The following is a 24,821-nucleotide window of genomic DNA, read 5'->3' on the forward strand; positions in this document are numbered from 1 at the left end:
GCCAGTCTCAGCAACTTGTTAAGGACCTAAGCAACTTAGTGAGACCCTGATTCAGATTAAAAAACGAAAAGGTCTATGCCTATGACTCAGTGGTAAAGCACCCCTGGGTTTAATCCCCAGTATCCTCCCCTGCCAAAAAAAAGAAACAAATTAAAACCAAGTATTTACACTGAGAACATATTTATCTCTAGTTAACTTCAGGATTTACTAAGTCAAGTTCTCTGTTTAATAAGAAGGTTGCCAAGAGCCAGATAACAGTTTGTTCTTTATCAAAGAACCGTCCAGTATCAATTCTCTCAGTGAACCTATTCAAGTGCAAACCTATAAATATGTAACCTAAAACTTTCACATTTGCAAAATTAGATTTTAATCTCAATTTGTTATAATGCCTGTGGAGATTATACCTTCTAAAACTATTTGAGTTGTATTTGGAAAATTTTGAAAATAAGTAGATATTATCTGAAACTGTTGCTCACTTCTCGCAATTAATTTAATTTGAGTGATTTACCTTCAGAAGGAAATGAAACTAGATTAAATGACAAGCTAACTAAATATAATTTCCATTGAAGGTAGTTTCCCAATGTCACTTAAAGTAGTTGAATCTAAAGACAGTAAGTGGTAATGTTATAAAAGACTAAGTCTTCTCTCCTAGTTGCTGCTTACCATCTCAGGTTAGAGGAAGAGAGAGCCAATGTCTTTTATAAAATCTAACACTAAAAGATTTAATAATAGAATTAGCATAGTTATATCTGACATCTAATGAGAGCTTATTATTTTCTTCTGCTCTGCAATAATTTCCCAAAGAAAGACTTAGACAATGAATGAAAGATCATATCTGCTCCTTGCATTTCTTTAATAATGAGTTTAAAGCCTTTGCCTTGTTTTAAATCATTACACTGTCTTTAATAACTTTGATTCTGTTTTGCATTTCTATTTTAGTCTCCTAGGTATAACTTCTTACTTTGAGATTAAAATTGGGTTTTTGATTGTTTTTTTAGATATTCTGGCCTTCCTTAAGGAATCTATTTGTTCCAGTATTTCTAAACTGTTGGCTTGCCAAACATGCCTTGGAAAATATGATTGTAAGTATACAAGTGACACACAAATAGAAAAACATTTTTAAAACATCTACTATTTCTTACTTATTTTCAGTGATTAAACAGAGAGAGATGATGTTTTTGGATCCAATTTTGTACTTTCTCATTATTTCTTTTCCCATAGATACAAATTATATGGAATGTCTTTAGTTATAATTAATTTTTCAAATGTTTCATTTTTAAACATTTTCACTTGGTGTTGCAAATAGTTCTAATTAAATGCATATAACAATAAAATATTTGGTAAAATACTGTTAAATAATTAAAGTGATATGAAATATAAGTATGTAAGTTAATAGAACTTAAATACCAGTCTGTTATATTCTGATCAAGATGAAAACTTGTAAAATGCCCATATATTTTTGGAGGGCCTGGTAAATAAAAATGGTTCACATGTTCTTGGTTTCATCAAGCCCACACCTAACTGCTATTGGACTAGTTCCGTTGGGTGGACAGTCTTCTAAAACATGTGCCCTTCTTTTTCAAGGCCATCTCTTTACATATAATGGGACTCGGGGTTTTAGGAATTTAGGGAAGTGATTTTATCAAACTTTCCTTAATTGTAGGTAGTTTAGTGTTCCATGAAAATCTCTGGAGTTTTGTAAAGCCCTCTATGAGAGCTAGAAACCCTTTAGATAGTCATTTTTAGATTTGCTGTAGTTGGGTTTTGTGTGGGATTTTAGGAGGGAAAAAAATAAATGAGGTGAAGTGAGAGATGCTTAATTCAGAGCTGTGCCACAGTTGCATTTTGCCCAAGGCTGACCTTGCTTGGAAGGAATGGTTTAAAACTATCAAAATGTATTTTCCATCAACTTCAATACTTACAAGTGAGCTGTAAGACATTTGCTATTTAGTCATTCATTATACAAATGTTAATATGGGCCTTCGGTATGCTGTAAATTCTAATAGACAAAGATTTAACTTCTTTGCTAATACCTTTGTCTGCAAAAGAAAGTAAGAGTACCTACATTACACAATTGCTGGAAAAGTCAAATGCATTTATATATACATATACAAATATAGCATGTTTGTGTGTGTATAATATTGTATCTGGCATAAAGTTAAGTAAGGGCCCAATATTAATTTTAGTGTATTTAAGTTCTAGTTGTTCAGAAGCAAACTTGCTTTTCATTTAAATGGCCTTCAAACAGATATTATGACAAAAATTTTGGCCAAAATTTGAATAACACTTGCATATTTGTTAACAGATGAATGTTTCCCAACATTTATATCAAGTAACAGTAGAATCTCATGAAAGCACATGGACAAAGGAAGGGCTGCAGAAACATTGGACTGTTTTAATTGCCCCCAAGAAATACCATTTGACTAAATATAGATTGCCAAACTTGCTAATGAAAAAAATACATCAGGAAAAAAATAAATCTCTTTGTTAATTACTATGCAATTAGTTGTTGGAAAAAATAACCTAACCAAAACAGGAACCATTAGTCAATTGAAAAAAAGGAACTGTTTTGCAATATTAATTTAGAATTCATTTTCCATTTTGTTCTATATTTTGTTTCTCTTCCTCTCATTGGATGCTAAATTTTTTATCTGTTTTTCTGCTCATTAACACCTCTGCCATAGGAAACTTTTAAGCATTGAGAGATGAGATTCTAATCAAGCAACTTAGTTATTTGTTTTCATAACATTTCTGGTTAAATGGGTGGTGAAGGAAAGTAAATAATGACTCACTGAGGTTTTTTGTTTTTCAATTGGTGAACTTTTTTATACTATACTGATTTTAAGACTGTTAAAAGTCCATTACAAAAAATTTGAGATGAACTGAAAACTATACGGTAACTTTTAAAAGGAACAAATTTAAAACAGGAATAGAACCAAAAAAAGTGAAATAAGAGGAAAAAAACATAAAAAGTCTCAAATTTACCACAAAAATATTATAATAATTTCAATTTTCTAATATTTGTTATGCAAAAGATCAATATCATTATGAAATCATATTGTGTGTTCATTTTGTATTTGTAAATTTTGTCACATACTCACTAGTATTTAGTGGACAAAATAAGTTGCTGTACTATTAAATATTTCTTTTCAAGTCATTTTTAAATGGATGTGTCTAATTTATGTAAATTGATTAATTTATGTAACTTTGTATTTCATATTTTAATTATTTTAATAGTAAATATTCAGTTTTTCATATACTAATAAAATTTTATAATACAGATGAACATACATAAATACTGGTGCCCATCTCTGAGGCTTTTCATATGATTAAATTTTAGAAATTATGTAATTAAGTAAATCCTAATTGAATGAATGAATGAGTAAATAAATGCATGAAATAGAAAGGACATAATTCTGAGTTTTGATGTATATCACCAAATTGCCTACCAGAAATTTGTAAATAATTATCTGAGTGATATTGTACATGAAATCATTTCTTGCACTTAAAACTTAACTGTGTTTATTATGTTTTACTGTCTGCATTTTAGGAAGTTAAAAATGTATCTTGATTTACATTTCTTTTAATATTAGTGTCAATGATATTTAAATATGTTGTTAATTGAATAATTTTTTCTTTTATAAAATGCCCTTTCATGTCATATAGTTTTAAATAATGAGCTTTGATTGTAGTTCCTTCCAGTTATTACTACCCCTTGAACTGCATGTAGTATTTTCTGATCTTCTGAAATTTGAATTTTCCATGCAAGATTATCATTACCTTTGGAGGGTTTTGAGAATAGTAAATGCAACATCTGTTCAGGTGTCTGCAAGGCAAGGAAGCTAAAATTTAGTGCTTCAGTGACTTTCACATACTATTACCTTTGTAATATAGGTCCTATAGTGAGTTATATTAAGATGCAAGCAAAAACAAAAATATGTTCATAAATCCTTTGAAAGCATATATACCAGGTATCCTAGGACAGAAGATAGTTGAAATATAAGGAATAGAAATAAACCTCATTAAACTCATGCCTGCTTATTATTTATTGAAATGTTGCCTTATGCTTTTTTCCTTATTGTTTTAGAATGACCTACACAGAGCTATTCAGCGTACACAGTCTGCAATGTTTAACCAAGTTTTGATTTTGATATCTACATTACTATGCCTTATCTTCACCTGGTAAGATTGTACACCTCAGTCTTTTTTAATGTTTCATTTAATTATAGATTTTAAAGGAAACTGTACTCTAAAGTATTTTATTCATAGTTGGCTAAAAATAAGCAAACAAGTATTCACCATAAAAGATAGCAGGCATCTTACAGAAGTAAAATAAAATCATTTCTTTAGTGTTTCAGACGAAACAAAGAGCACATATATTATTTGGTGTTGATATTTACTGTAAGTCTGACATTTTTCCGTATGTTGTAAACAGTCAGATTACACGAATTTGGATAGCATGCCATACTTGTCAAACAAGAATTTTCCTTCAAATCCCTGACATAAAGGTGCCCTAATCTTTTGACATTCTTCAAAGCAGAAACACTGTTGAGAAAACTGTCATTGCCTATCAGTGTCTCTGCCTCTGCCTCATCTACATGATATTTTCTTGTGCATTCAGGTGGAAAGCAAGGGCAGATCTCTTGACAGTGCAAGGCAACACCTGGCACTTAGTTTTATTATGAAAAAATTAATTTCCTCTTTTGGAAGTCACACTTTGACAATGATAGAGTAATCCAATGTGCAATGCTATATTGCACATACCGAGTCATGCAGATCTTAATCAAGAGAAAAACATGTGACAATCAAAACACAAGGCAGAATAATGTCTCTTTTTAGGAGTTGTAGATTTTATGTGTAGTTGCTGTGCAGTGTGTTTGGATAACATAGGTATGACAACTACTTTGCCTTAGTTTGTGGTTAATAGCTCTACTGAATGTACTTCAGGGATGTTTTATTGCCTTTTTGTATTTAAAAGTAAGTATTTTGTGATATTTAATGTGTAAATATAAAGTGCCTCTAAATTTTACATAGCACCATCTTTTTTAAATCTTTCACAAATTGTCTTTATGGTTCATTCAGTAAATATCTAATTGCATAGTATCAAACATTTCTAAAAGAGATGACTTTCTAAAGTCACTAAAAATTCTTCATTATCATTTAATGGCATTATTTGAATTATTTAGAAGTTTTCTTATCTTAAGGAAAATTATTTGAAATTTAAAAATTTATGTGTGTTCAGTATATATATATATATATATACATATATATATATATATGCTAAGTTTTTCAGTGGCTTAAAATTATAAAAATTAAAATTAATGATTTTAAAACATGGGAGTCTATTAAAATGAATTGGTAAAGAAATAATTATGTTGGAGGGTGTAGCTTAGTGGTAGAGAACTTGCTTAGCATGTACATGGTCCTGGATTTAATCCAGAGCACTGAAAAAAAATGAAATGTTAATGCCAAAATAAAGATAAGTTATTTTTATATCATGGCACTAAGTAGTACTTTAGTTCTGGAGAGAACCTCATCATAATAAATTTTCATCTAGAGTAGGTTTTCCTTCTTTTTACCCCCACTTTCTGCCTAGTACTTCTAGTTGGGTAGTTTTTTATTTTCATAGAAGCAACAAGACAAATTTCGCCACATTTTATGCCAAGGGATGCAGCAGTCCTAGAGAAAGTTTTTCACTATATAAAATTTTCACTGTGTAATTTATTCATCATTGAATAATTTGTTTCACCTTTATTTGTTGTAATAATTGCTGTTTTGTTGTTTTTTGTTTATCAGTATTAGAAAATTGAAGGTTTTGTTAGATGTTATGTAATCTTACAAATATTTATATGTGGGCATATCTTTTCTGTGTAATAGTTATGTGAAGTTAAGTTTAAATGAATAAAATATTGTTTTTAATCATGTGTACTAATACATTCTTAAATTATAATATCTAGAATGCAGAGACAGGGCAGATTTATTTGTTTATTCTTCTACTGTTATGATGTCTTCATGAATCATAAGCATCATAAGATAGAAGAAATCATATAAATTCATAATTGAAAGTGCTATTATCTATTAAGAAGGGTATAGACAGTGTTATTGTAATCATAATATATTATGCAGGCTGCTTCAGTAAAGAGTTACGCCATGTAGAATATAAAGTATAAATAAATAAATAAATACATGTAACCAAATAGAAATGTGTGGGCACTTTGTCTAGGATTGGTATGTTAACTTGATACTCTTGAAGACTGAATTTTCACATATTTGTTTTCACCCATTCTCAAAATGTGGTTTCCGTTTTATTGGTTCAAGATGGCCATTCTATTCTTGCTACTACATCCTAACTCCAGCCTTTAGGAAGGAAAATAAGATATTTGCATGCATAATTTAGGCTAAAATTCAGTCATGTATATATACATGACTGATAGAGGCACTGCAAAAATGTGATCTAGCTAGCCAACAACATGCCCATTTTAATTTTGTATTATGACCAAAAAAATGAAAATTGGATATGGTGGAGCAATAAGTCTTTGGCCCTGACAAGTCATAAAAGTTAATGTTTCATTAATTGTTTAAAACTCAGGGCTATCATAGTTTGGTGCCCTTGAACAACTTTTGTACATGTCCCAAAATGATGATAATATTAGTCACCTTACCAGTTTGTTTTAAAATAAATTTTAAGGGGCTAGGGATGTAGCTCAGTTGGTAGAGTGCTTGCCTCACTCGCATGCACAAGGCCCTGGGTTCAATCCCCAGCACCACAAAAAAAAAAAAAAAAGCTTAAATTGCATATATTTATAAACTGTATTTAATTTAAAATAAATATAACAATAATAGCATAAATATAAATATAACTATTAATAATACTAGAAAATATCCTAATCCTCTCCATAATTCTATAAAACAGAATCACAATGCCTAAAAATCTATTTAACATGAAATATGAGAAAACATATTTATCTACTGCAATGTTTTTTAGTTTGTCCTACATATTCCAGTACTTTTTTTTCTCAGTAAATTTAATATTCAATACTTCATAAACAGAGCATTAAAACATACTCATGACCCCAGTCTTACTGGTTAGAGCAGTTTCATTATTTGAGCTGATAATAAGATGATAAGTGAAAACCAGGGACATGGTAAATAGGGGAATATTACTCAGCAGAGTGTATAAAATAGAGTGCTTTAAGGATAAAACTTAAAACCAGCGTTTGGACTACTTAAGAGTATTTCTACTCAGAATGCATATTACATCATTTTTTAACCTCCCTTTTTGAATATTGAGCCATATACTGAAACAGAAATTAATATTATTCTTCCTACCTGATCTATGAATTACATATTCCCCCACATCTTATCAATAATTGCTGTTACATTGTATCACAAAACAAGATTGCAAGACTGTCAATCAGAACTTCATTAATATATACTTTATAATTCAAAACTGAATAATTCAGGAGCTGATATTTGGATGAATTGATTATGTTATTCATGAATCTCACAGCCTTAAAATTACCTGTTTTAGAAAGCCGAGATATAGTTTTAAAATGTATCTTTTCTTAATCATTGTTAACATTACAAAGAACTGTCATTAAGCATCTGTCTATGAGGGACACATGCTCAATGCCAAACTGAAACAGAAATTAAGCTGCTGACCCACTCTCTTCAGGAAATGTGCTTAGAATTGCTTTTCCTGTAATTGTAATGGAATGGGACTAATCCGTCTACACGTTGGCTCTGAACCCCTTGTGATCAATAATGCTCATTCGCGAGACAGCTGCAAATTGTGATTCAGCCTGTGTCTCTGAAACAAAGCAGAATAAACTGGTACATCCAGGAATTAAGTGCAGGACTTTAGCTTAATTATCAACATATTCTAACCAATAATAAGCACTATAATTTATAATGCATTTGGTGTTTCTAATTTTACACTGAGAATTTATTTCACAACTACTGTGTTTCAAATTTTAATTTTTTTGTCTGAATTAATATGTAGATACAAATTTTCGTATTTTCATAGAGTTATAAAGACCCATATTCTTTTTTTTTTTTTTTTTTTTTTTTTTTTTTTTTTGCGGTGCTGGGGATTGAACTCAGGGCCTTAGTGCTTGTGAGGCGAGCACTCTACCAACTGAGCTATCTCCCCAGCCCATAAGACCCATATTAACGGGTATTTTTTGTTGTGGTTCAGTGTAAATATTCAATTCCGTTTCTCAGTTTTATTTCAGCAGAAAATAAATCCATCTGTGTGTTAAAATATGATCAGATAAATATTATTTACATGCTTATAATTCAGTAGTATTTGAATTTTCCTATGCATTGACTAACAATTATTTGAATGCTGGTTACTTAAATTCTTGAACTGTTTTTATTAGTTCTACTTTTTAAAACTTTTTAAATTTTTTATTGTTTCTTTTTAGTTATACGTGACTGTAGAGCATATTTTGACCAAATTATACATTCAGGTTCTACTCTTAAGGCAAATCACCACGTGTGAAGTGGACAGTAGCAAGTCAAGTGGCATAGTTTGGAGGAAATTTTACAACGTGGTCAAATGGTGTTAATTGTCACTAGTTTCATACCTGATTCCTAGTTTTGTTTTTTCAAATTTTGTTTGTTTATATTATAACTGACTAACAGAAAGTACATTTTTCTGAAAACCTGGCAATTAACCAGCAACCCCTAGGTTGATATTACCCTAAAAAAAATAGAAAGTGACTCTCTCAACTAATTTTCGCATATGTAGTCCACTTGATTTTAGGCAGTTAATAACCCAACTACGGTTTAAATCCAAGGGAGTGAGAGGGGTATGTGGATATTTAGTATATGTACATAATAATTATAATAAAAGTATTATTAATATAAATCTCTCAGAAACAGTTTCAAACTAAAGTTTTGTATCATAGAAGATACTTTTGAATTATGACAAAATGAATTATTATTTACAAGCATGCAAATAGTGAGAATAAGAACTTTTTTCTGAGTAAATGTAGTGACTAGTTTAATATTAAGCAACTTATAAATTAAACTCCATTATTATTCTAACTTTACAGATGAAGAAATTGTGGTACAAATAGTTAAGGAAGTAACTAAAAGAAGCAGCTAAGCAGACTTATCTCCAATGCACACTGATCTACTATGGACTATGTTAAGACTTCAGAAGAAGGACAGTATTTACAAAGGAACAAGAATTAATCTTATATCCATATTCTCATCTGAGCTAAGAGTTTCTAGAATAATATCCACAAATTTCCAGGAAAAATTGATTAATAATCCAAAATTCTATTAAATCAAACCATCTTTGAATTGTGGTAATATTTACTTGGTTTAGTTATACAATTACTTAGAAAATACTCTGTGCATCTGTTATAGCAGAATTAAAAGAAAAATTATAAATTCTGTTATAGCAGAATTAAAAGAAAAATTATAGTCTATGTGTAACAATTGAATATGCAGTGGCAATATATTTGATCTGTCCCTGGGAAACCCCATAATCACACTACATTCTATCTGGAGAAATGCAGTGGAAAGTCTTACACATACTGAGAGAGAGTCATCAATTTTATTTTTTGTGGTTTAGGTTCTGTGTTAGTTTTCCATCACTGTGCCGAAATGCCTGAGATAAACAAGTTATGTAGAGGAAAGGTTTAGTTTTGCTCATGGTTTCAGTCTATGGTTGTTTGACTCTATTGACTTTGACCTGTGGCGGAATAGTACAGGATGGGAACATGTGGAGAAGGAGATCTGGACATCTCATGTCAGCCAGAAAGAAATCAGTAGAGACTGGTGCTACCCAGGAGTACCACTAACCAGAGACCAAGTGTTTAACACAGGGACATTTATGAGATGTTTGAGACATAGTTTATAGCAGACTCTGAGCCAGGTTACACTGGAGAGAGGGAGTCGGGGGACCATTGTCATAGCACACTAACTGAACATCAGGGATTTCTAATCATCTTTATAGAAGAAGTTCTGAGGTATCTCTGTGACATTACATGTACTAGTCAAGATGGTCATAAAGGTATAAAAACCATCAACTTGTTTTCTCAGAAATGAATACCTTTAGTGAGAACGACATAGGAAATCCTCTTGAAAACATGACTGAAAAGTGTCTAACCAAGTAAGAAATAAAATTAAGGGAAAAGAAGGAACATTTATTAGAAGAATAGAGGTAAGAGATTCATCAGTTTAATAGTAGCAACACAAATAAGTATTCAGTTCCTTAAGAGTGACTAAAGTATCACAATGAGAAATGGTAAGACTACATATTTGCCTTTATTGCCAGACATTTTTCTGTTGATTTATTTGTATTAAACGTTTAGGTTTGCATAACAGCCTTCCAAGGTATATGTTATTTTCTTCATTTTATAAACAAGAAACTGAGGACACAAAGATTAAATCATTCATCTAAGGTCCATGTCTACTAAGAAACAAAATTCAGATTTGAACTCAGAGCTTAGTTCTTAATATTGTCATATCATTTGTATGATGTCCTGGAAGTCCTAAACCTAGACATATTAAAAAAAAAAAACTAAAAAAAAATCCATAGAACTATGATAATTTTCTCATTTCTATTACTGTGAATTTTAAAATTATTGCTAGAAGTAGAATTATAATTATAATTATAAGTAGAATTATAATTAGAGACATCATGATAAGATTCTAATTTTTAATAATATTTTGACTAGCTACAGAAGAATACTTTAGTCATTATTATGTCACATGTCTTTTGTGTGAATAATTAAATATTTCAAATTCAGAAAGTTTTTAAATAACCATTTTTTAAGATTTTGGCAAAAACGACTATAATACATTTACATAAAATCACCACATAAACATTATTCCAATTTGGTAAATATATAACCATTTCCCTATCATTTATCGCTGTATATTTTTGTTTTTATATGTCTATAGAGATGTAGATTATACTACAACAAATTATTACATATGGACATCGGATTATGTATGGTTATTTTCAGCTCTCTTGTTTATTGTTTAAATTTTCATAATGGTTATGCATAATTTTTAAAAGTCAACAAAATAAGACAAAGCCACAAATGTTAAGGAATGTAAAAGGAATCAACAAAATTTAACACAAAGTTCAAAATACACTGTTTTAACACTCAGTGTGAATTGTGTGGTTGATTCACTCCTAAGTCAGATTATTCTCATATTTTAAAAAAATAATCCAAATCCCTCTCTTAGACTTACCTTTAAGTCTTAACTTTTAGACTTTAGTTGCTCTTTGAAGCTTCCTTGAGTTTATCTGAATGATGGGAGATGTCCACACTCTATGCTTTCTCAGTTTTCAAAAACAGCAAAATATATAATAATTAAATCTTTAATTACTGGTGCTTTTGCTAGTTTTTTATGATACATAAGAGTGAAAACTTAATATGTATTTCTCACCACTTTACTTCCAGCATCTCTCAAGATGGTTGGAAAGTACTAGAGGCTTAACAAATGTGTGATTGACAGTAACACTCTGGCATGAGACCATCCTTTTCAGTTGGAGATACCTTAATATATTGTTAGTGAAGCATTTTCAAACCCTATATTTTGAGAATGTTCCATTTTAATTCCCTTATTTCCACAGTTAACTTTTGTGGAAGATAATGGGAAAGAATCTTTATAGTCATAATTTCTAGTCCAGGATATAATTCTAAGAAAATGGTGTTCTAGGATTGTTGCTTCTTATAAAGAGATATAACTGGGTAGTAAAACTTAGGCAAGTTTTTAATAAAAAGTAATACCCTTTGAAATAATTCTTATAAATTGCGCACACATACCTCATAAAAGGGAATTTGTAGATAAATCAAAATTTGGCTGTTAATTTTGTCTCCATGTAACTTCTGAATTTATGTCTTGAAAAATTTGCTTTCTGCTCTCTCGATTTTGGAAATTAAGAGAGCAGAACACTGTAATAAAATTACTCAAACTATCAATTTCTTTGTTAAACATAAAAAGAAATTTGTTAGATTTTAGAAGAATGGCCAGGGCTGGGGTTGTAGCTCCGTGGTAGAGCACTTGCGTAGCATGTGTGAGGCACTGAGTTTGATACCCAGCACCACATAAAATGAAATAAACAAAATAAAGGTATTGTGTCCATCTACAACTAAAAACTTGTTAAAAAAAAGAAAAGAAGAATGCCATCAAGTTTTTCTTTTCCCCCCTCTGTGTAGGCTTTTCTTTTTCTTTTTCTTTTTCTTCTGCTTTGATTTCTTTCTTGAAATTTCACTTTATTCCCACGTGATCTAAAATGTGATTCCTTCCTAAAATCTGCTCATCCTTTATTATTTTGAAACAAAGAAATGCATGTTTTTGCATCAGGGTAAAGAATGGAATGTGTTCATTTTTCATGAATTATTAAATTGCAGTGTCTACTCATTCCAGATTTATTGCTCATAGAATGAGTTCTTTACTTTTTTTGTTACATAGGTGCAAAGACAGTACCCAGGAGAACAAGGTATTTCTTTCACTAATAGAAAAACTGACTTTATCATTACTTCAAAAAATATTATCAATAAAAATATAAACTCTCAACATCTCATATTATCTTATGTTCCATGGGGATATTAGTTGTTAAGGAGATATTCTAGAGGAAATGAAAGTGATTATACGGGAAAAGTTAATTGGCATTCACTCAATAAATACCAAAGTGCAAGTTGTGGGCTGATTTGAATGCTAATGCCGGAATTACCGGCATGAAATCAAAGTGTGAGTTGCTTTCATTACAGAATGCCATTGCTAATTAAGTTTTTTTCTTTCTTTTTTTTAAGTAACTGTGCACCTGAATGAAATTCATAGGGAATGCATGGATATTGATATTTAATGTTATTTATTTCTGTCACATGACTTTTTTTTTTAACCTCCCTGAAAACATTTGTTTTACAAATTGATATTTACCTGATGGTTAAAAAGTTTTATAGTCTCAATATTTCCTTCCATTGAAATTAATGTTTTCCTTATGAAGCATTCCAAATCTTGAAAAATTTGTATTATTAATTGCAGAATTAACATTTTAAAAACAGAAAATTTTAAAAAAGCACAGAGTTAATGAATAGTAATTAATGTGCCTTTGTTTTTATATTAAGGAAGGAGATAAATCATGAGTTTTTAGATATTTTTAAAAAGGGAACTTGAGAGTTTATTTTGTTTCAGAGTTATATAACAGTGAAATTATTTTGTATGGAATTGTGTCAAAGATAATACTTGAGAATGTTTTGTAAAGAAGCAAACCTCACAGCAGATTTCCCAACTGAAATTCAACATTCTTCATGAGATTATCTTGAAATGTTTTAAAAATTAAAATTCATTTTTCTAAAATATCTAACAGAAGGCTTTATAAAAGGTATATAATTTATTTGGATACCATTAATATTTGAAGTAGATGCTTCCCTGGCATACATTTTTTTCTACATGATTTTCTGTTTTTTAATATTACCTTTTTGAAGAGCAGTGACATATTCAAGAATGAGAATGACATAAGCCTATATGTTTATTTTGTATATATTAACCTAATATATATATGACATTGCAATAGATTATCTCTTTGACCCACTTGCTGGCTGGGGCTGCTGGGGTATAAGACTGTGGTGTCATGCTGGGTCTGTTTAACACCATGCATACACACACTGGGAACTTTATAGTGAATGACACTATAAATCTTCCAAGTACCCAGATTCCTATCTTTTGATTCTGGTTCCTGTCCTTGCAAAGAGTTCTGGAGTATCATTGCTGTGAATGGTGCATTTGAAGTGATGAGTCACCTGTGTGCTGTCTCACCTGTACCCTCAAGCAGCAAGTAAGTGTAATCTCCTCTAGGTCAGGACAGGCTGTACACTGAGCTGTGGTAACTACTGGCTCCTTTTTACAAATGATGGACAGGAAAACTTGCCTAAAAATAGATAGCTTAACAATCAAGAAATGGTTTCCATTCCCGTTCAGACTGTGCTCAACTTTTTCCATTTACCATGTGTATTTCACCCCGTTAATATACTGTTCTTATTTTCTGTCACTTATGAATTTCCATCGTAATGATAGCTGTTGTCACATCAGAGTGACTACAGAGAAGTGCTCTATTCAGTAAGTGTTAAGGCATGCTTGCTTTTTGATATAAAGGTAAAATCATAAGCTTTGGAACTATGCAGGCTCAGGTTCATATTGTGTCATTTCCATTAGTTAACTCACTGACCGTCATTTCATATCTTTTAACTGCTTCAATTCCAGTTTAAGATCTGTAGTATTTATATAGGGTTGTTATGAAAATTGTTAATACATAAAATAATTAGAGAAAACTATATATTGTATGAGTCAATAAACTTTTTATTATTTAATTGTTAGCACAAGAATAAAGGTCTCTTTTGGGGAGTGGTCAGTGCTTATGTAATAAGGGCACTCTACTGTTGTTTTCTAAATTGATTTTTATATAATTTTTTATCAGTTTTATTAGCAGGCAGCCTGGAGAAAGTACATAATAAATGTGTATTGAATCAATGGTGAAGACAGATGTTGGAGATAAACATTATTTTGTTAGGAAAATAGTTTATGTTTTGATTGTGGTATCAGTTGAAACATGAAGTTCCCTTCATTAGAAAATAAGAATTAACTTCAGGAATCTTGCCTCACTATAGTACTTTTATGTATAAACACGTGTACTCAAATACAAGGGTATTCTTCTATTTATATTATGACTATGGTCAAGATGGCTTTTAGGTAATTTTTCTGATCTACTCTGTAATTCTGTATATGTATGTCGAACAGTAGGCATGTATTTCTGATGACAATTATGTTCTGACCTTGAAAATCTTACGGTGTTTGGGAAAATTTTGTAGCAGAATCAGTATTATATTAATAGTATAAACAAAGTCATGATGAGCCATCGAGAGAATAAAATTTAAAGTAATTTAATGATTTCTACCTCTGTTAAAAAATTATCAAGGGATACAGGAGGCAGATAAAATAAGAACTTCAACTTAAAACTTTAGAAATTGTTAAAGGCAAGTTGATATGTATAAAAGGAAATACTATAGAAAAACGTATTTTGATGATCAGAAGAAAATGACAAGTTAAATATATTTCAGTTTTATCACAAAAGACAAAAGGAGGCAGCAGAATATTGGCTTAATCTTTTTACCTTACACAAAATGTTGAGGCCTGGAAGTGATCCTGAAAATAAAATAAAGTGGTCTGGCCAAAAATCCAATGGTGAAGATAAAAGTGGACCATTAACCATACTTAATTCAAAATAAGAGAGTGCTATACTCAAAGTACAGAACACTGAGATACAAAAATTCTAGAAAATGTTTGCTCTACACATTCTTTTCCTTTCCCATTTCTAGTACCAGCTTCCACTTGTTCTTGCCTCCAGAGGCAGGGCAGGAGAAGTGACAAGAAGCTATTAAACACTGGGAAATAGGGAAGTCCAGACTAGAATAAAGGCACGTGGGTGACAACTGAATGAAGCAGACCCAGGGTGTTGTTCATACTTGGAGTTCCGCGGAAGGAGGGCTTTGGCTGGAGTGAATTTAGCTAGTCTGTCTGGCTTTCAGAGATTTAAGGAAGAACTGAAGAGCTTTGCTGAGGCCTCTCCATCTGTTGAGGATGGGAAGCTTGTTCCTGATGCTTCCCTGGGTCCCTCAGTCAGGGATCTTCTGATCCTTAGGAGAAAAGACATTTCCCACTTCCTTCTGAATTGCTACCACTTGCTCAATGAGCAGGTAACAGAAAATAGCTCATCTAGGAGGGCCAGCATCCAAAGTAGGGAAAACAGACAATAATCTAGACTTGTCCCTAATGAAATAAACTTGCTAAAGGAAATAAAACACATCTAAGAATAGATTTAGAGGATATATTCAGGATACCTGATCAATTCTATAGAGGTCAGTAGGAGAAAAAGCAAAAAAGATAATTATTAAACAAATAGGAAAATGGTGCATGGTTCTTAGACAGATATGAGCCTGGAGATTAAAATATGAGAAAAAAATACATCTTGGCATATTCTACTAAAGTTATTTAATTTCCAAGGACAAGAAAAACTTGTTCAATCTTCTAGTAGGAAAACAATAGGTTATTTAGTTATTATAAGGTGGATACTCACTGTTTTTCTAAGGTTAGGCAGATGGGTCCTAAAGATGTCTATGTCCTAATCTGTGTAATTGTGAGTATGTTATGTTAGATGGCAAAAGGGACTTTGAAAGTATATAATAATTGTTACACATTGCATTTTCTGATTGTCTTAGATCATTTCAGTGCATCCAGACTAAGCAATCGAAGAAGGGAAAACAAAAATCTAGAATGAGCCCTTAAAAAAAGAAAAGTCTATATCTGGAGTAAAATAGATGCACCAGAGGGAAAGATGAGGCAAATGAAAAAAAAATCAGAGAGATTTAATGTATATTAAAGACATAACCAGCCATTTCAACCAGCTTTGAAGCTGATTGAGACAAAAACCAAGGAATGAAGGACAGCTCAAATCTGAAATTGACTGCTGACCCCAAACCAGGAAGTAAAGGAGACCTTTGTCCAACAACTACATGAACCTAAACTACCTGTTCCCTGAATGACACAGGAATCAGTTTCTATCCTAGAAACTCTACTAGTGAACCTCATCCAGTCACCAAGTGATTGTTACCTTGGGAAAATCATAGCAGTGAAACTAGCTGAGTCCACCTGGACTTGTGACATCCAGCACTCTGAGAAAATAAATTTATACTCTTTTAAATACTATGTGGTAAATTTTCATAGTAGCAGTTGAAAACTAATACAGTTCTAAAGGAATGATCCATATACTGGCTATACTGGAAAGGCCAAGATGGTGGAAAACATTTATAGACATCCGACAGAAAATAACTGAAATCAAGATTCTTATATCAACCTTTATGGGTGTAAGAAAGCAATTTCTAGAAAGATGTGAATTAAGTGAATACACAATCCATCTGAGAAAATGCACAAGAAAGAGTAATAAAATATAAAAACTTGAAGAAAGAATAAGAGTTGATCTGTGAATTATTGCATATATGATTAATGTTTCCTGAGAAATTATTATATTCCAGAGCCTCTTTACAAGCTAAAGATAGAAATATGGGGAAGTAAGTAGTCTTCAAATAGTTTATACTACAATTGAGTGTAGTTAAGATGGCAGACTAATAATAAATAAGTATGTGTGCTTTCTAACTTGAGTGCTGAGGATCCTCAGAAAACTTGGAATGGACCCACCTTTTGACCCAGTTATCCCACTCCTCGGTTTATACCCAAAGAACTTAAAATCGGCATACTAGAGTAACACAGCTACATCAACGTTTATAATAGCTCAGTTCACAATAGCTAGATTGTGGAACCAACCTAGATGCCCTTCAACAGATGATTGGATAAAGATACTGTGGTATATATACACAATGGAATATTATTCAGCCACGAAGAAGAATATTATGGCATTTGGAAATAAATGAATGGAATTGGAGAATATCATGCTAAGTGAAATAAGCCAATCCCCAAAAACCAATGGCCAAATGTTTTCCCTGATAGTGGAGAATGATGTGGGGAGTGAGAGAAGAATCGGGGAATTTTATATTATGTAGAAGAAAATGAGAGGGAGGTGGGGTATGAAAAATGGTAGAATGAGACAGACATCATTACCCTATGTACATGTATGATTACATGAATGGTGTGAATCTACATCATGTGCAACTGTAGAAATGAAATGATGTACCCCATTTGTGTACAATGAGCCAAAATATAGTCTGTAAAAAATTAAAAAATAGTTAATAAAAGAAAATTAATGACTCATTGAACAAAATCTATATAACACAAAAAATATATCAGGGTAATTATGTGGGGAAGGATAATGAGGTGCAATTTCAGATAGTTTGATGAAAGAAGGTTTTAAGGAGTGACATTTGAGGACACACATGTGATAACCTCCTTGGGGGTAGTATGATCCAAGATATGCCAGTGGTTGGAGCAACCAAGCTATAAAGAAAGAAAATGTTAATTAACATGAAAACGTTAAAACGAACAAGAAAATAATAAGACAGGCCAGACTGTTTAAGTCAGTATCCAGCCAGGAGAACAAAAATCACTGTATATATATTAAAAGGGAGAAATTGGTTTCTAACTTGTTGGAAGTTCTTAAGGAACAAAAATGAGAATATGAGATTATTCCACTTCTCAGCTAGAGGAATGAAAGTAAAAATGGCAAAGTTGGAAGTATTAAGGCTGCTTCCTTGCAAGAATTCAGAAACCATATGATCACTGACTTCGGAGGGTTCTCAGTCAAAAGACACCCATCATTGTCACCGCCACCACTTGAGCCAAAGTTCTCAAATGCCATAGTGAGGAACATCCACTGCTCTGATTGACTGGTCTGCTGCAGCCTCTGGAAGGCTTTCTGCCATGCTGAGCACAAGTCAGGAGTCCACACATACCACTTGTTTTTTTGCTGTTACCTAAAAGGCCAAAGGAAGATGAGAGAGCAGGTAAAAATAGCGTTTGACTTCCTGTGACTGTTACTTTTGGGTGTCAAATTGACTGGGTCACAGGGTGTCCAAATATTTGGCCAAAGATTCTGGGTGTTGCTGTTAGAATATTTTTTGATGTGATCAACATTTTGACCAATAGGGTAAAGTTGATTTCCTATATAATGGGATAAACTGTATTGCTTGAAGGTCTGAATAAAACAAAAACTACGGAAAACTGACTTCAATGTTTATTGCAATGTTTTCCCTCTGGAGTCTCTAACACCACTACCCCCCTCTGAATATTTTTCAACCTCCATAATCATGTGAACCACTAATTTAATTAAATCTCTTTATATAGAGAAGATATTGGTCTGTTTCTCTAGATATTCCTAATTCACTTTATTCCAATAGTTCTTCTATTCTGACAGAATCTTACCTGAAATGAAAAGCCAAGGGAGTTCGGGAGATTTAGTTTATAGTCATAGTTTGTAACATAATTAATTGAGCATGAAAATCCAGATATGGAACTGAAAGCAAACAAGATGACTTGTGTGCTGATTGTTTGATGGGTCATCTCTAGATATGGAGACTGAGAAGAGATGAAAGACTGTCAAATTAGCAGATTTATCTAGAGATTAGCTAGAAATGTGCAATTGTAGACTTCAGGGGTGAACAAGATAAAGAAATTAGGCACTATGGCATTATCCTTCATTGACTTTCATGTAAAGGTGGGTTATTAGTTCTCAGTTTTTTTCTTTGAATTCATGTTATAGACTATTTATGACAATGAAGTAATAATGTGGTGGTAGCTGGAGGTATTGATATTACTAGAAACATGAGAAGTTTTATGTGCTGTTCCTTAAATCTCGTGGTTTGAAGGCATGGCTGAAGGATGGGTAAGAAGTCCTTAGAAGGAGCAAGCAGAGTTACAGAGGTCTCTGTATATCTGTGTGAATTTAAATGTTACTTGTATATTATGTAATAGTATAACGCAAATGGTATGTGTGAACATTTATCTGATGGAGTAAAAAAATAATGCTGCTTTTAAGTATACTACAAGTCTACTTGAAGCAAGTTTGTAATGAAATAGCAAGAAAACACAAACAAAAATAGAGAACTAACAATGCTCCTATTTATTTTTATTCAGCATGATTTTGAGTTTCTTCTATGTTCTAGAGCTGGAGCAGTAATTACAATGACCAAACCCTATCTGTTAAAATTAGGGATAATGATCATCAAAGAAGAAATACATTATGTAAAGATAATGAAAAAAATGAAGAAAGTTAGTCTGAGATGGGGTTGGAAGCAGATGGGCTTTTATTCATTTACTTATTTATGAAGTGTGTTCAAAGAACTACTGTCTACTGAAGTAAGATTTAAATAGGAAAATAAATCAAATTGGCTTGTGAATGATGCATAATTCTGGGAAAAGTCTATACCAGGTTGAGCAAATAGTCAGTGCTAGGGCCTTGGAAGGAGTTTATTTACTCCTTTGAAGAATGTGCTTATATGGATGTTGAGATAAAAATGCTTTGACTCTTAAAATGGAGAATAGATAGTGGTAGAAAAGGGCAGAAGTAGGAATTCTGGCTTATCGTGGAACTTCAAGAACGTGATAGTTCTGGCTTGACCAAGAATAGTGGTAAAGAAGTGGTCAGTGATTGGATGTGTGACCTCTTTTGAAGTGGAAATGAAACATTTTGATGATAAATTGGATCTAAGGTATTAGAGGGTTTGAAAAAAACTCAGAGATGACTTTGAAGTTTACATTCTGAGAAACTGAATGTATGATAACTGCCAGGACAGGAAAATTTGAAAAGGAACATAAAAAAGAGAAGAAATAAAGAGACCTTTATGTTTGAGAGACCTTTTAGACATTGAAGAAGGAGATGTTAAATACCATTGATCATCTGGTTATTTAATAACCAGCCTGGAGTTCAGGAGAGGAGCATGGAAATTTGGGAATTATCAGATGAATGCACATTAAAGTGAAAGGGTTAGAGGAGAGCACTTAGACAATGTCTCTGATCAAAAGAAGCAAAACAAAAACCTTAACAGTGTAATCAGGCCCAGCATATTAGGATAAAGAACACAATGTATGAGAAGTAATCTATTGGTCCAAAACACTTGGTCATTAAATATGCAAAGAAAAAATGTGGAAAAAAACACAATGAGAACTCGATAAAAAATATAACTGCACCAGAAATTTTTTTTATGAAGAATCATATTACTAAAATGGATCTGAGAATATTTTTTATTTTTCAGTTCTGCAAACATAGCCCTTTCTATACCATCCAACCCAGATGGTTGTCTATTTTAAACCATAGTCAATGTCAGAGCTTTTATAGTACATTTTTATTATCAAAGCATTTTCTTACCATCAAGCAACCAAATTCATGCTGAATTCATACATCTTTTAAAAACATTGTAATCTCTCTTTTTCTCTTTCAAAATTCTTTCTCCATTTTCATTCTGTCTTTTCCCTTCTTATAACTTCTTCTTCTGTTTCCTAGCTCCTTATGTTTACTTAGACATGTTTGCATTTGAGCTGGATCTTAGAATCTTCATACTAAAGATCGTGATTACTGCTGTTCTTCTTGTAATTTTCTGTTTGTAAATTTGTTAAATTATTTCATCATATTACAGTTTATTCTCTTTGTTGTCCTCAATCTTTGCCAATGTGTTTTAAAGTATTTAGATTTAAAGTGTTGCAAAGTTTGTTTCAGCATTGTCCCCATTCCCTATATATGTTGCTTAAACAGATCTAGTTCCTACCCCAGGGTTATGTTTACTTTCACCAATATTTTTCTATACCAATATTATAGGAGTGTTTTTGACTTTTTCCTAATAACTCAGGTTCATCTGTCTACTCAATACTCTTTTTATAGTTCCTATTAGCCAAGTGAATTATATTTATTATAGGCCTTTGTCTTGTTTTTATAAAAAGATTTTGGTATTTATTTTTAGGTTCAGTTTGCTAGCAAATTGATTTTTGGATGTTCTAAATATCTCATTTGAATTTCATACGAGCTTTTTCCCTCTAGTGTGCCTACCGTGAAGGTGAAGAAACACTTTGTTCGCTGCTTTGTAATTACCTTTTGTATTGACCATTGAGAGCACTTAGTTTTCTTTGCTTCATGCAAAAAAATAAAAAATAAAAAATATAAACCAACAAAAAAACCCCAAATGTTTTAATTTCGCCCCAGGATTCTTTTTTTTTTTTTTTTTTTCCCCTTTTGGTTGTTAGCTTGGCTTTCTCTAAATCTTTTCTATTTCATAATTACAAATCCAAACTGGGTCACCAGTGCTGAACAACTAATATATAAAAAAAAACAAACCCAAAACCAAAGTAATTTGTGTAAAAGCATTTTGTAAATTAGAAGGTACTATTGAAATATAAAGTAGACTTTTTATTGCCATAATTTAGAGGAAATATTTCCTAGTGTAGCAAAAATATTGTCCTTCTTAGGTTTTATTTCTCAGAGGGCCATAAATATATATAGCTACCTAGGTGGACTTTAGTGAAACAAAGAAACTCATAGAATCGAAGATGTCTTGGTAGTATCATGTGCTTGGTCTCAGACTTTAGTTAAATGGTAGATTCTTTGGGACTTGATTTATTTACTTGTCCAATGGAGGGGGAAAAATATTACATAAACTAAAGAGGTATGAGGCAGTTTTTAAAATAAACATATGGTTATTATTATAACAGGAAAAAAACCTAGTAGGGAAAACTTATCAATTTATGAAAAGCTTCTAGGAAGCTGAGGTAGAAGAAAACCTATCATTTTATTTAACTCTCATAAGAAGAGAACACACATGTTCCTCAATAGAATTAATGCCCATCCTGCCTGAGCTCAGAAATCTCATTCTGTAGGCAAAGTGGTATTTAATGATATTTAATAATGCAATGTAGAAGCACAGTATATGTTGTTTCTTATAATAATTTTTGTAATGCATGACTATCATTGATTTCTGGCCTATTGGCTTGGAGTTTTACTTGCATTATCTCATTTAGTTCTTATAATAACCTTACAACACTGCAAGTATGTTTTATTATCTCTAGCTTCTACAAAATACAAGGTCAGAAGAAGTTAAGTATTTTTTTCAGTAAATGGGTGAACAGAAATGAGTCTGGGTTTATCTGACCATGCTTTGTCTTCTTTTCCATACAAATTAAGTCTTAACAGTGATTAGAAAGCAATTCTTTCAGGGAATAAGTGTTATTTTACAAATTATGGTGTTTCTCAAGGTTTAACTTCATCCTAGTAGATAAATTAGAAAATGTAAAGGAGTGGAAGGATAATTTACACAGCCTCCTCACATTTTCCAGTATCATTTTCTTTCCAGACTGTTCTTATTTAGAGATAAGGTTGTCGGTGCTCTTCTGCTCTCAAGGACTTGCCTTCTCTGTCTGCCTTGGTGAGCTCTTACATGCTCATGTCTTTCAAGATGCTCTGTACGCTCATAACTTCAGCTGTCTAAAATAGCTCAAGAAAGGAAAACACCTGAATAAGTGAAAAAAACTTGAAGCATACAGACTTCTCTTTCTTCAAACTGAGCATCTAATCTATCAACAAACCCTGTTGACTCTACCTCCAAAATCTCTTGATCCACACCTACCTTCCCCGTTACTGCTCCTGTCGAGTAGTCACTATGTCCTGCTCACAGGCTCTGGTCTCTCAGCTAACTTCTTTGCTCTCTCACAATGTATTTTAACAGAGCAGTAAAAATTGTTGTACAAGTTTAAGCATTCCTATTTGTTTCTGAATACACTTAAATTTAAAAAAGCAAACAAAAATTCTCAGAAGACTTTTCATGCGTACCTCTGACCTCAACTTACACTGCATGTCCTCCTCTCCATCAGGAGGCCTCCTCCCTCTGCTTTCTTTTCTGTGGTTATGTTATGATGATTCATGACTCATGGGCTTTGAACTAAGTGTTCCCTTTGCCTTGAATGTTCTTCACTTAGTTTTTGGTCTCCTTTACGTCTCGGCTCATATGTCAAAATTCTTGAAAGGTTCTTGACTCAGCTAAGGGTTCTGAAAATCCCACCACACCCTCCTACCACCAGTTGCTCTGTAATATATTAACCTTCTGTTATCTTCAATCATTTGCCTGTTTGAGATTTTTTTTGAACTTTATTATTTAAAATGTGTTCTGGAAATGATACTAAGTTTTTGTAGTACATTTGAAACAACGTATTTGATTGAAGATGGAAAAGTGTGTTAGAAAAAATAAAACAGTGATTTTAAGTTCAATTACATCCAAAGTAATTAATAACAAAGGACAATTCAAAAGAACTATTTTTCTTCCTCCTATTAGACATGTTTTAAACTTTACCATGAGTATTTAAAACATGTATCAAAAATTTTTAAAGGTTTATATTTCAGATGGGTAAAAACAGATAGTACTAAAATGATTCATGTTTAGTGAAGTTTGGGTCTTCACTTTTCATGAGTGCAAGACACTGTGGACAGATTTTTCATGTAGGAATGACAGCATAGCTTAGTCAAATCTGTCCCGCTTAGAATATTTATCCTAGTTAATTAGTAGTCAAGTAGCTATTAGTCACTCCATTCACTACATTGTAACTTGGGTTTCCTCTCAGTCCAGGGCAGGATTTGGAACCTAGGGCCTAAATAAACAAGTTCTGAGGCAACTGGGCTTCCTGATTTTGCTCTTAAAAGAAGGCATATCTAATTTCAAAATTTTCTGAGAATTTTTTTTTTAAATTTTGTGACTTCCACAAAATTTGGGAAAATAAATAAAAAAATTAGTTGTATCACTAGTGCCACCACTGGTGAGGAGAGAGAGAGACCCTTGACCAAAGTCTTTGACCATTTCTGCCCTAAGAAACTGCTTCCATGTAAACTAGTCATTCTCTGCCAGTGAGCTGTGGATCCTTCTGTGTCATTGAAGGTGTGTCATTCCATGGCATTGCTGGTTTGTAAGAATGAGGATCGATGCTAATAGGATAATGTGTAGAAAATATAATTTCAGACTGATCAACTTTCATGGTGAGAAAAAGTAAAAGAAATATTCATTGATTTTAGAAACATTACCTTTTTGTTTAATTTTCCTTCTCATTTGAAAAAGTAATGCAAAATGTAAGATTTTCTTCATTGCGAGTATTTTAATTACTATTTAACTCCTAGCTTAATCACTTTAAGTTTACATAATCAAATATGTGAAAGTTCTTTCAAATTTTCTAAACATTAAAGCCCACAAGAACAGTGTTCCTTAGGTCAATATTGCCACAGTCATGTTTTCCAGTAAATTTCTTTAGAGTGTGTCACTGACCTTCTGAAACTGCTCTTTGAACAAATATTGATCAGAAAAACAGTGGTAATTTGC

At 32.1% G+C, this 24,821-nt stretch overlaps 1 protein-coding gene across 1 annotated transcript in view; it reads left to right on the forward strand.

Moving 5' to 3' along the window:
* Positions 1–24,821, forward strand: part of LOC124961705 (potassium channel subfamily T member 2-like) — a 354,530-nt gene that overhangs the window by 125,437 nt on the left and 204,272 nt on the right. Inside the window, 2 exon segments of the mRNA XM_047520608.1 lie at positions 999–1,082; positions 4,088–4,182. Coding sequence (XP_047376564.1) covers positions 999–1,082; positions 4,088–4,182 — 179 coding nt within the window.

This window comes from Sciurus carolinensis, chromosome 12 (genome assembly GCF_902686445.1).
Source record: "Sciurus carolinensis chromosome 12, mSciCar1.2, whole genome shotgun sequence".
NCBI classification, from domain to species: Eukaryota; Metazoa; Chordata; class Mammalia; order Rodentia; family Sciuridae; genus Sciurus; species Sciurus carolinensis.